Consider the following 18,307-nt stretch of genomic DNA (forward strand, 5'->3'; position numbering starts at 1 on the left):
TGGGTAGTAGTCTGTATCTTGAGTTGCACTGGCAAAAAGCAAAATAAGTATTTATTTGACACAGGGTCACATTCTGCCAGATGTTATAGGCTATCTTGAGAGGTATCTATATGCTTCACAGCAGCCACAGTATAATTGCTACAGGAACAAGAACTTTCCATCTCCAGCAGTCATTGCATCAGGGATACGTACACATTAGATTCGGTTTCCACTAATGGATGGACTAACTGTAAACTACCTAACATGGACAAAAAATATTTCATTACCTGTATGTACTTTACAAGTAAATGCTCATTGACTATCTACAAAAGTTTATTCATAATGTACAAACCTGTTGATAATAGATTTCATAAATACAAGAGGTTTTGCAGATGCAGGAAATCTTGAGCAATGCACACAAAATGATGGAAAGCTCAGCAGATCAGGCAGCATTTTTGGAGTGGAATAAACAGTCACTATTTTGAGCTGAGACCTTTCATCAGGACTGTTAATATATATTTCAAACATCTATTTCTTTAATTAAAACAGTACATTGTTGGATTCTTTATGGAACTATTCCTTTTGGAAAATGTTTGGATAACCACTCTTTTTACAAAGGTGTTTTAATAGTTTGTATAATTTTGCAAGAACCAACAATAATTTATTGACGGGCATGTCTTTAACAGGAGTCTTGTCAAGTCACAGAAGGAACCATGTGAGGTGGAACTTTGTGTCTCTGTCCTTGCGCTATGGAAGGCCGTCTGTCATGAAAACGGTAGATAGATGTATTCTACTTTTTGGTCATTCTTTTATTACTGTTCATTGTAGTTCTTTAATTTGTCTAGTGCGCATGGCAGAGAAGAGAAAATGACAAAAAACTTTTTCAGTTGCAACTATTGGGTAATGTTCTGTGGATGGGCAACCAATTAGTATGAATAAAGTAGGGCTAGAGGATTAAATTAAAAAGTAGGAATAAATTTAAACCTAATGAATCAGATAAATAAGTTTGTGGACAATGCTTTAAACTAATTAGTATGGGGAGGGGCTAGTACTCTAGTGAGAAAATGTTTAAAATATCAAAAAGAAATGAGGATTGTGGGGGAGGGAGGGATAAGACATTGAAAGTAGTAGAAAATATAAGCAGAAGTATGCTGCAGAAATGGAATCTGCAGTAAGAATTGCAAATAAAAATTCAAAGCTTAAGACTTTGAATACATATTAGCATTTGTAATAAGTAGATGATTTGTGAAGTTGACGGCACAAATAGTAATAAGGAGTATAATCTAATAGTTCTTTTGGTGACATGGTTGCAGAATATCCAGGACCATGTGCTCAGTGTTGTGGGTTGTACAATATTCTAAAAGGATTAGCAGGTGGGATAATGTTGTTTATCAAGGAAGATTCAGAACATTGAGGCTATGATGTCCAATATTAACCTGAAATGGTAATTCTGTTTTTCTGTCCACAGGTACTGCCTTATCTGCTTGAATATCTTTAGCGTTTTCCATTTTATTTCACATTGTGATTATTTGCAGGTTTTGTTTTGCTTTTCATTTCCTTCCCTTGGAAGCTGCTAAATATTTGGAATGATTTGCTTGATGATGATATAGAAATTAATGTATTTAGCAAGTAATTGGATACATGACCAGCTGAGTTACGATATGAAATAAATGTTAATAACATTTCAATTCCTTTGTTGGTTTCATATTATGTAATAAACAGCATATTTAAATTGCAGGCCTCTCTGAGGACAAGGTATGATTAGAAATTGATTATTCCAGTAAACAGTGTATGAAAATAAAACCTAGTGCCAATCCTTTATGCAAAAAGAGATCTCAAGTAATTCATCTCAAGAATTTTTATTTGGATCAATAAAATGTCTAATTTGTTTCTTTCTCTAAACTTTTCTGTTTATAGAGGAAAATCAGCGAACTCTTATCACTTCTTCTGATACAAGTGAACTAGTACTGAATCTGTTGTTATGCAAGGAGAGTGAGATCTATAAGGAGTGTCTAGCTCTACTGTCTACTTTCCTTTCGACAGAATATGGCAGAGATCTTCTGCTATGTAATCTCAATTTAACCAGGTAATCTCTCTATCACATATGTAAATAGGAGTCTTACTTTGTGCTAACATTTGAAATAGAGTTTGAAATATCTATATGCAAGCCCAGTTCAGATAAAGTTTAGTGAGAAAACATTGCACTAGAAATAATCAGAAAAAAATATTGTTTACGTAAACATCTACTGTATGGCAAAGCAGATTGATTGGTGTTTTCATTTGTTCTCGAGTCTTCAGAGCATCACAATTAAAGAATTGTGTTGATAAAGTTAGCTGAGCTGCTTTCATTCTGATTGAAGATTTTTATGGAATTTATTGATATTCTTTTTACTACTACTGAAAAGAAATATTAATTTAGCATGCCTTTGCAGCAGATATCAAGAATGTTGGGTGTGGGGATGTGGCTATAGCTCATAAATTTGCCAGATGCTCTCATGGGATAATTTTGTTGTCTTAGAGGGGGTAGAAAGCACAGAAGATAATTTGCCCCATCAACTTCATATTTACTCTGGAATAACAAATCCGCTGTCATAGTTGTCTTTCCTGTCAAGGCACCTTTTCAGCTTTTAAATGCTGTAATTAAATTTTCCCTGGTATCCAGTACTGCACTGCGATCTGACCAGTGTTTTAAAAAGATTCATTAGGATTTCTCTGGGACTTTATTCCCGTCGTCAAGCTCATGGATCTTTATGTTTTTCTTAACTATGTACAGTCACTTCTATGAGCAATAAATAACATTTTAAAATTGCCTGTAGATCCTGAGATCTTCATCTTCTTGTACATTTTATTTAGAATCAGGTCCTCTTGTTGATACTTTACTCATTTCCCTTGCAAAATGGAAATCTTAACATTTCTTTAAATCTGCCATCTAATTATCTATCCTACCTTTGCCATCTCATATCGATGTCAACTGCTGCCTTCCTCACGGTTCATGTTTAGTGTCATTGGTAACTTTGGAAATTATGCCCTGTCTATTAAGAAAGGCAATAGTTATGCATCAACTCCTGTAAGATCTCCACTGTGTCGTGCCTTTCAGGCCAAGAATATTCTCCATTCATGAGTATTCTTAATTCCTATTAATTAACCAATTTTATATCCTTGTCGCTATAGTCTTTTATTCTATGGCCTTTAATCCTGATGACATGCCTATCATTTGGCACTTTATCAGAACTATTTTGGAAGTTTATATGTACAACACCAATTGCATTTTCTTCATTGATTCTGCATAATACACCATCAAATTACTCTATTATCAGTTAGATGTGATTTGTCTTTAGTATGCCTATGTATACTTTCTAATCCACAGTTAATTCTCAAGTAACTGCTAATTCGGCCCTTGATTATTAACTTAGAATTTTTCCTACCACCAAGGTTAGACTGATTGGCCTAAAGTACTGGGTTTATTTCCACAGCCTGTTTTGAACAAGGTTATAATATTTTCATTTTTCCAGTTCTCTGCTACCATCTCTGAATATGTTAAAAAGATATATTAAAAAGATGGTGGCCACTCCTTTTGCTTTTTCCTCCTTTAATTATCTCAGAAACCCATGATGAATCCCATCTGGACCAGGTGATTGAATAACATTAACCGCAAGTGGCCTCATTAGTCCATCTACTATTTTTTATCTGGCACTAAACTCAGTTACATTTATTGAGACTCCAACAACAATATGTCCTTAGTGAAGGCTGATGTAAAGTACTTACTTTGTATATCTGTCTTCATAAGCACTTTTCCTCTTTGATCTCTATTTGGCACCATCTCTCGTCTTATGATTCTCTTTCTGATCACACACCTAAGTAATATTTTTTGGGTTTCATTTTGTATTTCCTATCAATCTTTGTACATGCACTCTTTTTGCTTCCCTCATTTTTTAAAATACTTTCAGTATTTTGTAATCAACCAGTTTTTTATGTGTATTAACAACCTGGCATCTGCCTTATGCCTTTATGTTTCTGCTCCATTTTATTCTCCATCTTTTTAGTCGGCCAGGGAATTGTATGTCTTTATTCCCCTAATCTTCTCCCTCGAGGGAATATACTTCATCTCTAGCTGAAACAGTATATCCTAGGTGCTTCCCTTTATTCAATTTTAATTTTTTCTGCAAGGCTTTGTTTCTGGGACAAACTCGTTTTCATTGAAATTTAGTTCTTCTCCAGTTGACATTTTTTTTTTATCTTAGAGAGGTTCACATATCTTTCCATTGCTGTTTTAAAATTTATGATATGATCACTATTTTCTGAATGTTGATCCATTAATATTTGTTTCACTTAGTATGTTTCATTTCAAAGAGCCAAGTCCAGCCATCCCCATTTAATGGGAAATGTACTGGTCACAACATCTTGAACACATTTTCCCTTTTGGTATTTGCTTTGTTGATCCCCCATTATCATTGCTCTAGAATTTCTGCACATTTCTGCAATTTTTCTATAAATCTTCTCCACAATATACCGCTCACTAGGTGATAACCTATAGTATAATCCTAATCAGATAATAGGACATTTATTGTTTCTTAACTCTAAAGAGATTGATTCTGTCTTCAATTTTGTTTTTCAGGAAATCACTTTTCAGCACTACAGTATTCCCCTTAATTAATTCAGCCAGTCCACTTTCCTTTCCCATGTTTCCTAAATGCATTGAATGCAATGATATTTAGAGCCTGTTTAACCCCTTTTCTTTAAAGTCAGTTTTCTCATATTGCTAAAGCATCATACTTCCATGTGATTCATTGCACCTGGATTTTACTAACCTTAATACAATACCTTGCTTACATACATGTATTGGAGGTGTGGGACAAGTTGAGAGTTTTGTATGTATTCTAGTGACACATGGATTGCAAATACGTGTGGTTAGGTAATTAAAGTAGGATGTACTGTACTGTTTTGTATTTTCAGAACCAAGCTAGGACCTGCTCAGGGAGAAGGCCTTTAAATCATGCTGCTCCAGAGAAAGCAATGCTATCAAAATCTTTCTACTCCAAGACTACCAAACAACAGGGGTGCAGTAACTAAGTTAAAAAAAATCACAAGAATAGAATAATTATGTTGATATCTAATCTGGAAATGAGTTTGGTAGTGCAAGTACAATTTGTGATCAGATATACCTGATCAAATTTCTGGAGTGACATGATATGGCAGAGAAATTACACTAATCAGATTCCACTTAGAACAAATGTCGACTTCCCTATTCTGCACATCTGAATTTTTTGGCCACAGTATTATTAATTATAAGGGCTAAGAGAGTTGTAAAAGAGCGCCTGAAGGCTTTATGTGTCAATGCAAGGAGCATTCGTAATAAGGTGGATGAATTGAAAGTGCAGATTGTTATTAATGATTATGATATAGTTGGGATCACAGAGACATGGCTCCAGGGTGACCAGAGATGGGAGCTCAACGTTCAGGGATATTCAATATTCAGGAGGGATAGACATGAAGGAAGGGGAGGTGGGGTGGCGTTGCTGGTTAAAGAAGAGATTAACGCAATAGAAAGGAAGGACATAAGCCGGGAAGATGTGGAATCGATATGGGTGGAGCTGCGTAACACTAAGGGGCAGAAGACGCTGGTGGGAGTTGTGTACAGGCCACCTAACAGTAGTAGTGAGGTCGGAGACGGTATTAAACAGGAAATTAGAAATGTGTGCAATAAAGGAACAGCAGTTATAATGGGTGACTTCAATCTACATGTAGATTGGGTGAACCAAATTGGTAAAGGTGCTGAGGAAGAGGATTTCTTGGAATGTATGCGGGATGGTTTTTTGAACCAACATGTCGAGGAACCAACTAGAGAGCAGGCTATTCTGGACTGGGTTTTGAGCAATGAGGAAGGGTTAATTAGCAATCTTGTCGTGAGAGGCCCCTTGGGTAAGAGTGACCATAATATGGTGGAATTCTTCATTAAGATGGAGAGTGACATAGTTAATTCAGAAACAAAGGTTCTGAACTTAAAGAGGGGTAACTTTGAAGTTATGAGACGTGAATTAGCTAAGATAGACTGGCAAATGACACTTAAAGGATTGACGGTGGATATGCAATGGCAAGCATTTAAAGGTTGCATGGATGAACTACAACAATTGTTCATCCCAGTTTGGCAAAAGAATAAATCAAGGAAGGTAGTGCACCCGTGGCTGACAAGAGAAATTAGGGATAGTATCAATTCCAAAGAAGAAGCATACAAATTAGCCAGGGAAAGTGGCTCACCTGAGGACTGGGAGAAATTCAGAGTTCAGCAGAGGAGGACAAAAGGCTTAATTAGGAAGGGGAAAAAAGATTATGAGAGAAAACCGGCAGGGAACATAAAAACGGACTGTAAAAGCTTTTATAGATATGTAAAAAGGAAAAGACTGGTAAAGACAAATGTAGGTCCCCTGCAGACAGAAACAGGTGAATTGATTATGGGGAGCAAGGACATGGCAGACCAATTGAATAATTACTTTGGTTCTGTCTTCACTAAGGAGGACATAAATAATCTTCCAGAAATATTAGGGGACAGAGGGTCCAGTGAGATGGAGGAACTGAGCGAAATACATGTTAGTAGGGAAGTGGTGTTAGGTAAATTGAAGGGACTGAAGGCAGATAAATCCCCAGGGCCAGATGGTCTGCATCCTAGAGTGCTTAAGGAAGTAGCCCAAGAAATAGTGGATGCATTAGTGATAATTTTTCAAAACTCATTAGATTCTGGACTAGTTCCTGAGGATTGGAGGGTGGCTAATGTAACTCCACTTTTTAAAAAAGGAGGGAAAGAGAAACCAGGGAATTATAGACCGGTTAGCCTAACGTCGGTGGTGGGGAAACTGCTAGAGTCAGTTATCAAAGATGTGATAACAGCACATTTGGAAAGTGGTGAAATCATTGGACAAAGTCAGCATGGATTTGTGAAAGGAAAATCATGTCTGATGAATCTCATAGAATTTTTTGAGGATGTAACTAGTGGAGTGGATAGGGGAGAACCAGTGGATGTGGTATATTTGGATTTTCAAAAGGCTTTTGACAAGGTCCCACACAGGAGATTAGTGTGCAAACTTAAAGCACACGGTATTGGGGGTAAGGTATTGATGTGGATAGAGAATTGGTTAGCAGACAGGAAGCAAAGAGTGGGAATAAACGGGACCTTTTCAGAATGGCAGGCAATGACTAGTGGGGTACCGCAAGGCTCAGTGCTGGGACCCCAGTTGTTTACAATATATATTAATGACTTGGATGAGGGAATTAAATGCAGCATCTCCAAGTTTGCGGATGACACGAAGCTGGGTGGCAGTGTTAGCTGTGAGGAGGATGCTAAGAGGATGCAGGGTGACTTGGATAGGTTGGGTGAGTGGACAAATTCATGGCAGATGCAATTTAATGTGGATAAATGTGAAGTTATCCACTTTGGTGGCAAAAATAGGAAAACAGATTATTATCTGAATGGTGGCCGATTAGGAAAAGGGGAGGTGCAACGAGACCTGGGTGTCATTATACACCAGTCATTGAAAGTGGGCATGCAGGTACAGCAGGCGGTGAAAAAGGCGAATGGTATGCTGGCATTTATAGCGAGAGGATTCGAGTACAGGAGCAGGGAGGTACTACTGCAGTTGTACAAAGCCTTGGTGAGACCACACCTGGAGTATTGTGTGCAGTTTTGGTCCCCTAATCTGAGGAAAGACATCCTTGCCATAGAGGGAGTACAAAGAAGGTTCACCAGATTGATTTCTGGGATGGCAGGACTTTCATATGAAGAAAGACTGGATGAACTGGGCTTGTACTCGTTGGAATTTAGAAGATTGAGGGGGGATCTGATTGAAACGTATAAGATCCCAAAGGGATTGGACAGGCTAGATGCAGGAAGATTGTTCCCGATGTTGGGGAAGTCCAGAACGAGGGGCCACAGTTTGAGGATAGAGGGGAAGCCTTTTAGGACCGAGATTAGGAAAAACTTCTTCACACAGAGAGTGGTGAATCTGTGGAATTCTCTGCCACAGGAAACAGTTGAGGCCAGTTCATTGGCTATATTTAAGAGGGAGTTAGATATGGCCCTTGTGGCTACGGGGGTCAGGGGGTATGGAGGGAAGGCTGGGGCGGGGTTCTGAGTTGGAGGATCAGCCATGATCATAATAAATGGCGGTGCAGGCTCGAAGGGCTGAATGGCCTACTCCTGCACCTATTTTCTATGTTTCTATGCTTCTATATTATGCTTCTATCAGTTGCAAGTGAGGTGACAGCAACTTCCTTGTTTTTGAAGCGCATAAGGTTTCTGAGTTGTTTCTTGAAAATTAACATGGCTTCTTTTTGTACAGATTTATGAAGATTCTGATAGGATTCGCTGATTACTCTGATGAAGCCAGTGATAGTGCCATGAAAATGCTCACCAACCTAATTCCAGAGAAAAAGTAATCTATTTTATCACTTAAAGCTTTATGTGATGTATTCCAAGCTTTGTATTTGCACTATTTAGTATTACCATGCTGTTATAAATTAGTTCAAAGGGGGATACCATTCGTCTTCCATCAGCTACCTAGTGTTTAACAATGTCTATCAGCAGAATGTTCATCCTTTGTCTCAAGTTGAACATGAGGCTTGTCATCTCCAAGCACCATGAAAAATCCACTACTAACATTAAATGATACAGAATGAAAATTAGCTCTTCAGCCCAATGGATCAGTGCATCTAATTACTCCATACAAGCATCCTCCCACCAGACTTAATTTAATATTACTAGCATATCCCATTTTCTTCTTCCTTCACTTAGATACTTAATCTTCCACGCTGTTTGCTACAACCACTTCAACCAGTAAAAAAAAGTTTCTTCCAAGTTCTTTGGTAGATTTTTTATTATTTTCTTTCGTCCTTGGTTTGTACTCCCTGCTTGCAGAAATAGCTTCACAGCAATTTACCTTATTAAATGCTTTCAAAATCTTATTTTTTTTATCAAGTCCCTTCTCATTTTATTGAGAGAAAGGGCCAAACGTGGTCAATTCATTTGCAATCATTATAATTTTTCAGACCTGTATTGTACTGCAATCTATTTTAGACTTTCTTATCTCTATATTCTATTTATTAATATGGAGTTCTGAACTGTGCAGATATTCCGTATCATCGACTTCAATGGCAAAGCTGGCTGACAATCTTTCAATTATTACACACAAAATGCTGGAGGAACTCAGCAGGTCTGGCAGTATTTATGGAGAGGAATGAAAATTGGCATTTTGAGCCAAGACCCTTCATCAGGACTGGAAAGGAAGGGGGCAGAAGCTGGAATTTAAAAAAAAATGGGGGCTGGGAGAGGAACATGAGCTAGCAGGTGATAGGTGAGACTGGGTGAGGGGGAAGGTAGGTGGGGGATGAAAGGAATGATGTGAAAAGCTAGGAAGTGATAGGTAGAAGAAATAAAGGGTGGAAGAAGGAATCTGATAGGAAAGGATACTAGACCATGGAATAAATAGAAGGAGGTGGGAAACTAGAGGGAGGTGATAGGCAGATCATGAGGGAATTTCAATTTCATTTCCCCTTCCCACATCGACATTTCTGTCCATGACTACCTCTACGCCATAATAAGGCCAAATGGAGGTTGGAGGAGCAACACCTCGTTCCTTCTTGATAGTCTCAAACCTGACGGGGACTTCCGGTAGTGCTCATGGAGTGAAGTCGCGTTCTTGACTCGCTCCATTACCTCTGAGTTTTTTTTTCTATGATCAGCTATACTTTAATTAACCATTAAGGTATCAACTCTTACAATACTTTGAATTAAATTGAACTCTCTGATAACTGGATGGAACTTAGATCTGCTATGTCTAAGAACGGGAAAGACGGCAAGGATGGTAAACCTCCGGTTAACCCGAAAGGCATGGATTTTCCTCCGACTGAATCACTGGTGACTTTGAAAGCTATATCGGAGTTAATTCAGAGGGAAATTTCAACCTCTGTTAGGGAGATGATTCGTACGGCAATTGCAGGTTCTGTTATGGACTTGATTCATACGGAGATCTCAATTAATCTCCAGAAAATTGCCGATTCAATCGATAAGATGCAAACATCCATTGCGGAACATCAGTCGGCTATATCTGATCTTCAAAAATCTGCGCAACAAAGTGAGCTTAAGATGGGGAAAATCGAAGAAATAATTAATGTAATGAAGAAGAAACTTGACTTTCTGACTTTTAAAAACTCTGACTTGGAATCTAGGATGCGTCGGCAGAATTTACGAATGATTGGGGTGCGTGAAGCTGTTGAATCTAACAACCCCATGAAGTTTTTTTCTCAACTTTTAAAAGATGCATTCCCTACTGTATTTCCTGACCAACCACCGCTACTGGATCGTGTTCACAGAATCCCATCACACTCGTCTAGGTCAGATAGACCTAGGCATGTTATTTTACGTTTTCATTACTTTCAAGATAAGGAGAGACTGTTTCGATTCGCTCGATCTAAAGGTTTTATTGATTTTTCGGATCTTAAGTTCCGATTCGTGGAAGATTTCAGTAAACCAATCTGGGACCAACGGGTTCGCTACAGATCTGTGATGTCGGAATTCTATAAGATGGATTTAAGACCAGCGCTGCTGTACCCTGCACGTCTAAGGATTCGCATGTCAGATGGAGTCCTTCGTTTTTTTGATTCTCCATCGGATGCCCAGAGTTATCTGGATCAATTGTCACCTTCAACATCTTAATTGCTATTTTTTTTAATTATCTCCGTTGATCGGAGGCTGTGAATTGGTTGGTTTTAACTTTTTCGTGCCCTATTTGGGCAGAAAAGTTTATTTTTTTGATTTCTTAATATGGTTGCTAAACTTTCTTTTTAACTGCGTCATTTCTTTCTTTTCCCAGGGGATTTTGGGTGGTTACTTTTTTTGTCATCTTACGTATTTCCTGTGTGGCCTTAAATTTTGTAGTTTTTTTTAAAATTTTATTTTGTTTTGCTTTTTATAACTAGTTTATGTTAATAATCTTATTTTTTCTTGTTGTTTTTTTGTTTATTCATGGGTTTGGGGTTTATTGTGGTTTTTTTTAATATATATTTTCTGGCTTTTGTTCTGTTGTGTGTGTATTTTAATTGAGTTACCTTTTATTTACTTTTTTACTGTTTTACAATTAGCTGATCTTTTTCATATTTATACCTTTTTTTTAGGGAGCGTATACCGGAAGTCATGGGGGTAGTTTTAGCGCTTGCTTCTTTCCGGCGGGTCTGCTTTAGATTTTGCCTTGGGGTCTTGGGGCGGAGGGTGGTGGGAGGGGCTTCACGTTTTAGTTTTTTTCTCTTTGGGCTATATACATTATTGAAGTACTGGTTGCGTCCTTTTTCCCGGTATCTTTTGTATGTTCTGTTTCCTCTCCGGGTTCGTGGGTCGAGCCTATCGTCAATCCCCCTTGATGTTGGTTGACTTTAGGATTTATGGAGTCTATTATTAATTTTGTCTCCTGGAATACTAACGGTCTTAATCATCCTATTAAAAGGAAAAAAGTTTTTAAAGTGTTCCGGAGACTTAAAGCACAAATTTTATTTTTACAAGAGACCCATGTACGGAGGGGGGACAGACTACGTTTTTTTAAATTCTGGAAGGGTCAACAATTTCATTCGAACTCCAATGCTAAGATTCGAGGCGTCTCTATTTTTATAGATTCCTCAGTTACTTTTATACAACAGGATATTATTTCTGATCCGAATGGTAGATTTTTATTGGTTAGTGGTTTACTATTTAATAAAAAAGTAGTTTTGGTTAATGTTTATGCTCCTAATATGGATTGTCCGGAATTTTATAAATCATTGTTTAATCAGTTTCCGAATTTGAACGAGTTTTCATTGATCTGGGGCGGAGATCTTAATACCTGTTTGTCTCCAGCTTTGGATCGTTCGGCTCCTTTACGGACCTTACCTAATAAATCTGCAACTTTGATTAACTTTTTCCTTTCTGATTCTGGGTCGACGGACATTTGGCGTTTTCTGCATCCTCAGGAAAAAGATTTTTCCTTCTTTTCACATGTTCATCATTCCTATTCAAGAATTGATTATTTTTTTATTGATTCTCGTCTTATTCCTTCAGTGATTAAATGTGATTATGATTCTATAACCATTTCGGATCATGCTCCACTTAAGCTTTCTATTAAAATTATGGCCAATATACAAAATAACAGACAATGGCGTTTTAATTCACTGTTGCTTCAGGATTCGGACTTTGTTAACTTTATGAATGAACAGATTGAGCTTTTTTTTACAATTAATCATACCGAGGATATCTCGGTTAACACTCTTTGGGACACTTTTAAAGCCTATATTCGTGGTCAGATTATTTCGTATTCTGCTGCTTTGAGGAAGAAACAGAAGCAGGAGGAGATGGCAATTGTGGACAAGATTAAAGAAATTGATAAGAAATATGTTATGGCTCCTTCTGAGGAGTTATACAAACAAAGAACTGAACTTCAAATGGAACACAGTTTATCAATATCGTCCTCGATTGTAAACCAATTAAAGAAAACAAGAAGTGAATTTTATGTTCACAGTGACAAAATTGGCAAGCTGCTGGCTAATCAATTGAAATCTAATTATGTTAAATCTCAAATCAATCAGATTTATGACCAAAATGATCGATTGATACTGGATCATGTGGGGATTAATCAAACCTTTTGTGATTTTTATTCTTCTTTATATCAATCAGAGTCTCCTCGAGATTCTAAATATATGAATGATTTTTTAGATAAGTTAGACTTCCCTAAGATTTCACAGGATATGTCTTCTATATTAGATACTTCCATTACTATGGATGAGATTAAGAATGTTATTTTTTCTATGAATCTGGGGAAAGCTCCTGGCCCGGATGGGTTTACCGTTGAATTTTATAAATGTTTTGCTTCTTTATTGATCCCTTGGCTCTGTAGGGTCTTTGAGGCTTCTCTGAAACTTGGTAAACTTCCTGAATCTTTTAATAGAGCGTCAATTTCTTTAATACTAAAGAAGGATAAAGACCCTGCTCAATGTGCATCTTATAGACCAATATCTTTATTAAATGTTGATTCTAAAGTTTTCTCTAAGTTATTAGCAAATAGACTAGAAAAAGTACTTCCTTCTATTATTTCGGAAGACCAAACGGGTTTTATTAAAGGTCGTTACTCTTTTTATAATATTCGTACATTGTTAAATATTGTTTATACTCCCTCACAAAATGTTCCTGAGTGTGTTATTTCTTTAGACGCCGAGAAAGCTTTTGATAGAGTAGAATGGCCCTATTTATTTAAGGTGCTTGAAATGTTTAATTTTAGCTTGAAATTTATATCCTGGATTAAACTGTTATATCATTCCCCTGTAGCCTCGGTCCGTACTAACTCTTTAAACTCACCTTTTTTTCCTCTCTTTCGAGGTACTCGACAAGGCTGTCCTCTTAGTCCCCTATTATTTGATATTGCATTAGAACCTCTTGCAATTGCTATTCGAGAATCTTCAAATATTACTGGGATAACTCGGGGATTAAAGTCCCATAAATTATCACTCTATGCTGATGATTTACTGTTATATATTTCTAATCCTGAGAAATCCATTCCTGCTGTTTTAGAGTTATTAGCACAATTTGGTTTTTTTTCAGGTTATAAATTAAATCTTAGTAAGAGTGAACTCTTTCCGATTAATAAACATCTTCCCTTATATTATAAATTTCCATTTAAATTGATTGATAATTATTTTTCTTATCTTGGGATTAAAATTACTTGTAAATATAAAGATTTATTTAAGATTAACTTTTTACCATTAATAGACCATATTACTCAACTTTCATCTAAATGGTTTCCCTTATATTTAACTTTGATTGGTCGTATTAATGCAGTTAAGATGTTTTTTTTGCCAAAATTTTTATATGTGTTTCAGGCATTACCAATTTTTGTTCCAAAATCTTTCTTTGATAAAGTTGACTCTAAAATTTCTTCATTTATTTGGCAGAATAAGAATCCGAGACTGGGTAAAATACATTTACAGAAAGCTAAGAGAGATGGAGGTTTAGCATTACCTAACTTTAGATTCTATTACTGGGCTATTAATATTCGACATATGAAATTTTGGTTACTTGATCAGGATATACTATCTATTCCTAAATGGGTAGCATTGGAACTACAATCTGTTCAGGGTTATACACTTGGCTCTATTTTAGGCTCCTCTCTCCCTTTTGATTCGAAACGCCTTAAGCAGGTCTCTAACCCGATAGTTAAATATGCTTTGCGCATTTGGTTTCAATTCAGAAAATTTTTTGATCTTAATCAATTCGGGTTAGCGATTCCTATTTTAGGTAACATATTTTTTCCTCCCTCTTTTACGGATCGCGCTTTTCAAACCTGGAAGACTAAGGGTATTTTACGGTTTTTGGATTTATTTTTAGATGGTTCCCTTATGTCTTTTGAACAATTATCTAATAAATATAATTTATCAAGAATACATTTTTTTAGATACTTACAAGTTAGAAATTTCCTAAGTACTATACTTTCTTCCTTTCCAATGCTTCCTCCTACATATATTTTAGATTCGATAATTAACCTCAATCCATGTCAGAAAGGTGCATCGGCTATGATTTATAATATTATTATGAAACTTAGGAAAGCTCCATTTGATAAGATTAGGGTAGATTGGGAACAGGAATTGGGGCTTACCATTTCTGTGGATGATTGGGGGCAGATTTTACAATTAGTTAATACTTCCTCTATTTGTGCTAAACATTCCCTAATTCAATTTAAAGTGGTTCATAGAGCACATATGTCCAAAGATAAGTTAGCGCGTTTTTACTCGCATATTAATCCTTTTTGTGATAGATGTTCGGGGCAGATAGCCTCTTTAACTCATATGTTTTGGTCTTGTCCTACTTTGGAAACTTTTTGGAGAGATATTTTTAATATTATTTCTAAGGTATTAAATATAGATATCTCTCCTCACCCTATTACTGCTATCTTTGGACTTCCTAAAATTTCTAGTAATCTTTCCCCTTCAGCCCGTAGAATGATCGCATTTCTTACTTTAATGGCGAAAAGGTGTATTTTACAACATTGGAAAGAGCTTAATGCTCCAACTACCTTTTTTTGGTTCTCTCAGACGATTTTATGTTTGAATCTGGAGAAAATTAGAAGCAACCTTTATGATTCTTCATTTAAATTTGAACAGATTTGGGGACCTTTTATTCGATACTTTCATTTAATGTAATACATACCCTTCTTGTTTTTTTTCACTGTTTTTAAAGGAGGTCGGGATTGAGGACGTGATTTTAAGTTTAACTCTGTTTGGTTTCAAGTTAGCCCATTGCTTTGCTTTGCTTTTAGTTAGTTGCACGGTGGGTTTTTTTTTGGGATTCTTTTTTCTTTTTTTTTCCATTGATATATATATAAAATTTAGTATACTATTATGTTATCTTGGTTTTTTATGTTTAAATTACATTGTTTGTAGTATTTTTTTTGGTATTGATACCTTCTGGAATTCTATTATATTTTAACATTGTATTAATGTTTATATGGTTTACCTTTTTGTATACTTATTCAATAAAAAGATTTAAAAAGAAAGAAAGATAGTCTCAAACCTGATGGCATGGACATTGATTTTTCCAACTTATAGTAGTCACTCCCCTCTGTTTTCCCCCTTCCTCCTTTATTTTTCTCAAAAGCCATTAAATTGGGATCATTAAAAATAAGTCTGATCTACTGTCCAGATTTGAAAAACATATATAAGCATAAACATTCAAATTTGTTCACTAAAATTGTGAATATTTTTATGATTTTAACATCTTTATTTTCTTCCCCATTAGGTTTAGGAAACATATTCAGGAAGATTTTGCAACTCATGTAATACCGTCATTTGAAATTCTCCTGGTAAGGAACTGATTCGTACCCAAGTGTTCTCTGCATCTGTGGAAGTGGGTGGTTTGAAAGGATTGTATGGCCTATGCATGCGTCTTTATCTTACATTGCATGTTATTATTAAAGCTTGGCATAATAACATCTTCTATTTTTATATTTCAAATATTTAGTTTGATACTTCTAATGCATATTTTAACTTTGCTGCTTGAAACATTGCAGAAAAACTTGAAGTTGGCGAATAGGCAGATCCTTCCACAGTGCATTTCAATCATAGGAAACATCGCGTCTGATAAGATCATTTCAGGGAGAGTAGCAGGAAGAGTTGAGTTTTGGGAGTCTTGTCTAATTTGCATTGTAAGTTGCTGAAGAATATGCTTCCTTTCTTTTGCACTCACCATTGTGTATACCATTTACTTTGTGAGTTTCATTGCACACTGTGTATATGACAAACTAACTTAACCCAATATAATTTACTTGCAATATACAATTTCCAGTGCCAGTGTCTGTTTAGTAAGTACAGGTGCACATTCCTTTATCCGAAATTCTGAAATCCAAAAAGCTCCGAAAACAGAAGTTTTTTTTCGCCAACAGCTGACGTCACTCAGGTGTGATGTGGCAGCACTAGCAGAGGCCATCAGACGTCAGATGTGGCTCAGCGCTCGTACTGGTTACACGTGCATTTGCTGTTCGCTGATATTTTGTGTTCACTGTTGACTTTGTGTTTAATTTCACTGTGAAAATGTCAAAAAGAGCTGCAGATACCCCTATGGGTAACAATGAGAAAAAAAGAAGGAATCTTCTTCATCAATAACGCAGAAAGTGGAGTTATTGCAGAAGCTTGATCGTCCTGTGTCTTACTGAAGAAAATAGTGTTGGAACTACCACTGTATATGATTTAAATAAACAGAAAGACAAGTTACTGAAGTTTTATAGTGACAGTGACGTTCTACATTTATTCCAATAAGTCATTTACCATGTGTTTGATTCGGTTCGTTTGAAGCTGTATATTTTTGTTTTTTTGAATGTTTTTGTTGGAAATAAAATTTCTTCTTGTCATTATTCCCTAAACAATACAGTATAACAACTATTTACATAGCATTTACATTGTATTAGGTATTATAAGTAATCTAGAGATGATTTAAAGTATACAGGAGGATGTGCGTAGGTTTGGTGTGCCGCAGGGTCCTAAAGCCCCTATGCAATGAGGTTAAATAAGATAAGGGATTTGAGCATACGTGATTTTTGGTATGGAGTGGTGGGGGGGGGGGTCTGAAACCCGAAAAATTTTGAATTCCGAAATGCAACTGGCCCCAAGGATTTCAGATAAGGGATTGTGGACCTGTACCCCTTTTCAGGAAACAACTTTTCTCATCATCAGACATAAACAGTGAGCTGTTTTCAGTGACTTTGTATTTTGTATTTATTTTACATGGGGAAATCAGTCAGTGGAATATTTCATATGATCTTTATTTGTACCCATTTGTAATGATTTGCTTCGTACACTTATCCCTCATTATTCACGAGGGATAATGGGCCAGTCTTCACATGGATGATTTAAAGAAAAACATAAGCTCCCTCTCATTCGGTACACTTAGAAAGTGTGTTTTGAGAACCTGGTGGTTGTCCTTTGTATCTGACGATGACAGGAAACCTATGCGGGAGAGTTTTTAAAGTGGAAAAGCCATTGCACTGGGTAGTTCCACTCTCTTGACCTCAGAAGTCCAGATCCAGTGTCCCAACTGGGATCTTCCTTGGTTGCAGTGGATGACCATGACTTCTGTGCCTCATAACGCCCTTCGTTTCCAACGAAGCTTTGCAGAACAGCCTTCCTTGCTGATGGATCTCACTGTAGATCTCATCCGTTCAGTCCGCTGGGGCTGACCTTGCATGCTAGGACAGGCATGTCCCTGTCTCTCTGGGATATAAGCCCCTCCGGCTACCCTCACCTTGTTTAGCCCACCTGTCGAAGCGGTGTGCTAGGGTGGGGTTACTGTCGCACGCATCAGCTACTTGGAACCACAGATGAGAGCCGAGTGTCCAGTGGGGACTAAAGGTGAGTGAGCTGCCCCAGAATGGACACAACATGTCCTTTCATCAGAGGTGCTACCCCTCTGTGGACACCCCATGCAGCCCATTAAGTGCTGATAAGCATTTTAAAACTTTTATCATTAGAAAGAAAATACTTGTTGATTCATTTTCAGCATTATTATTGGTGGATTAGCATTTTACGATGCTAAACTTGGAATGTGAAGGGCCACACAATGTTTACTGAGGCAGATTGCATGTAGAATACACAAAGCAATGGAAAGTGGATGCTCACCATGTCTACACACCTCCGTCAAATTGTGTGATACATCTGAATCTGGGAATGCACCTATATGTATACCATTCTTTTAGGAGGTCTCCCCCCCCCAAGTGGACCTTATTGCCTCTGGAAAATATTTTGGATGGGGTCTGGGGATGACCCAGATAGTAAATCA

The 18,307-nt window shown here is 36.9% G+C and overlaps 1 protein-coding gene across 2 annotated transcripts in view; it reads left to right on the plus strand.

Annotated features, from left to right (window-relative positions):
* ttc12 (tetratricopeptide repeat domain 12) overlaps window positions 1-18,307 on the plus strand; it is a 46,486-nt gene that overhangs the window by 16,709 nt on the left and 11,470 nt on the right. Inside the window, exons 11-15 of one of the 2 annotated variants that reach the window (XM_063038784.1) lie at window positions 666-754; window positions 1,897-2,065; window positions 8,310-8,402; window positions 15,776-15,839; window positions 16,047-16,181. In XM_063038784.1, coding sequence (XP_062894854.1) covers window positions 666-754; window positions 1,897-2,065; window positions 8,310-8,402; window positions 15,776-15,839; window positions 16,047-16,181 — 550 coding nt within the window. The remainder of the gene's footprint in view (window positions 1-665; window positions 755-1,896; window positions 2,066-8,309; window positions 8,403-15,775; window positions 15,840-16,046; window positions 16,182-18,307) is intronic. The other variant, XM_063038785.1, reaches the window with a different exon arrangement.

The sequence above is a fragment of the Mobula hypostoma genome, chromosome X2 (assembly GCF_963921235.1).
Source record: "Mobula hypostoma chromosome X2, sMobHyp1.1, whole genome shotgun sequence".
Lineage (NCBI taxonomy): Eukaryota > Metazoa > Chordata > Chondrichthyes > Myliobatiformes > Myliobatidae > Mobula > Mobula hypostoma.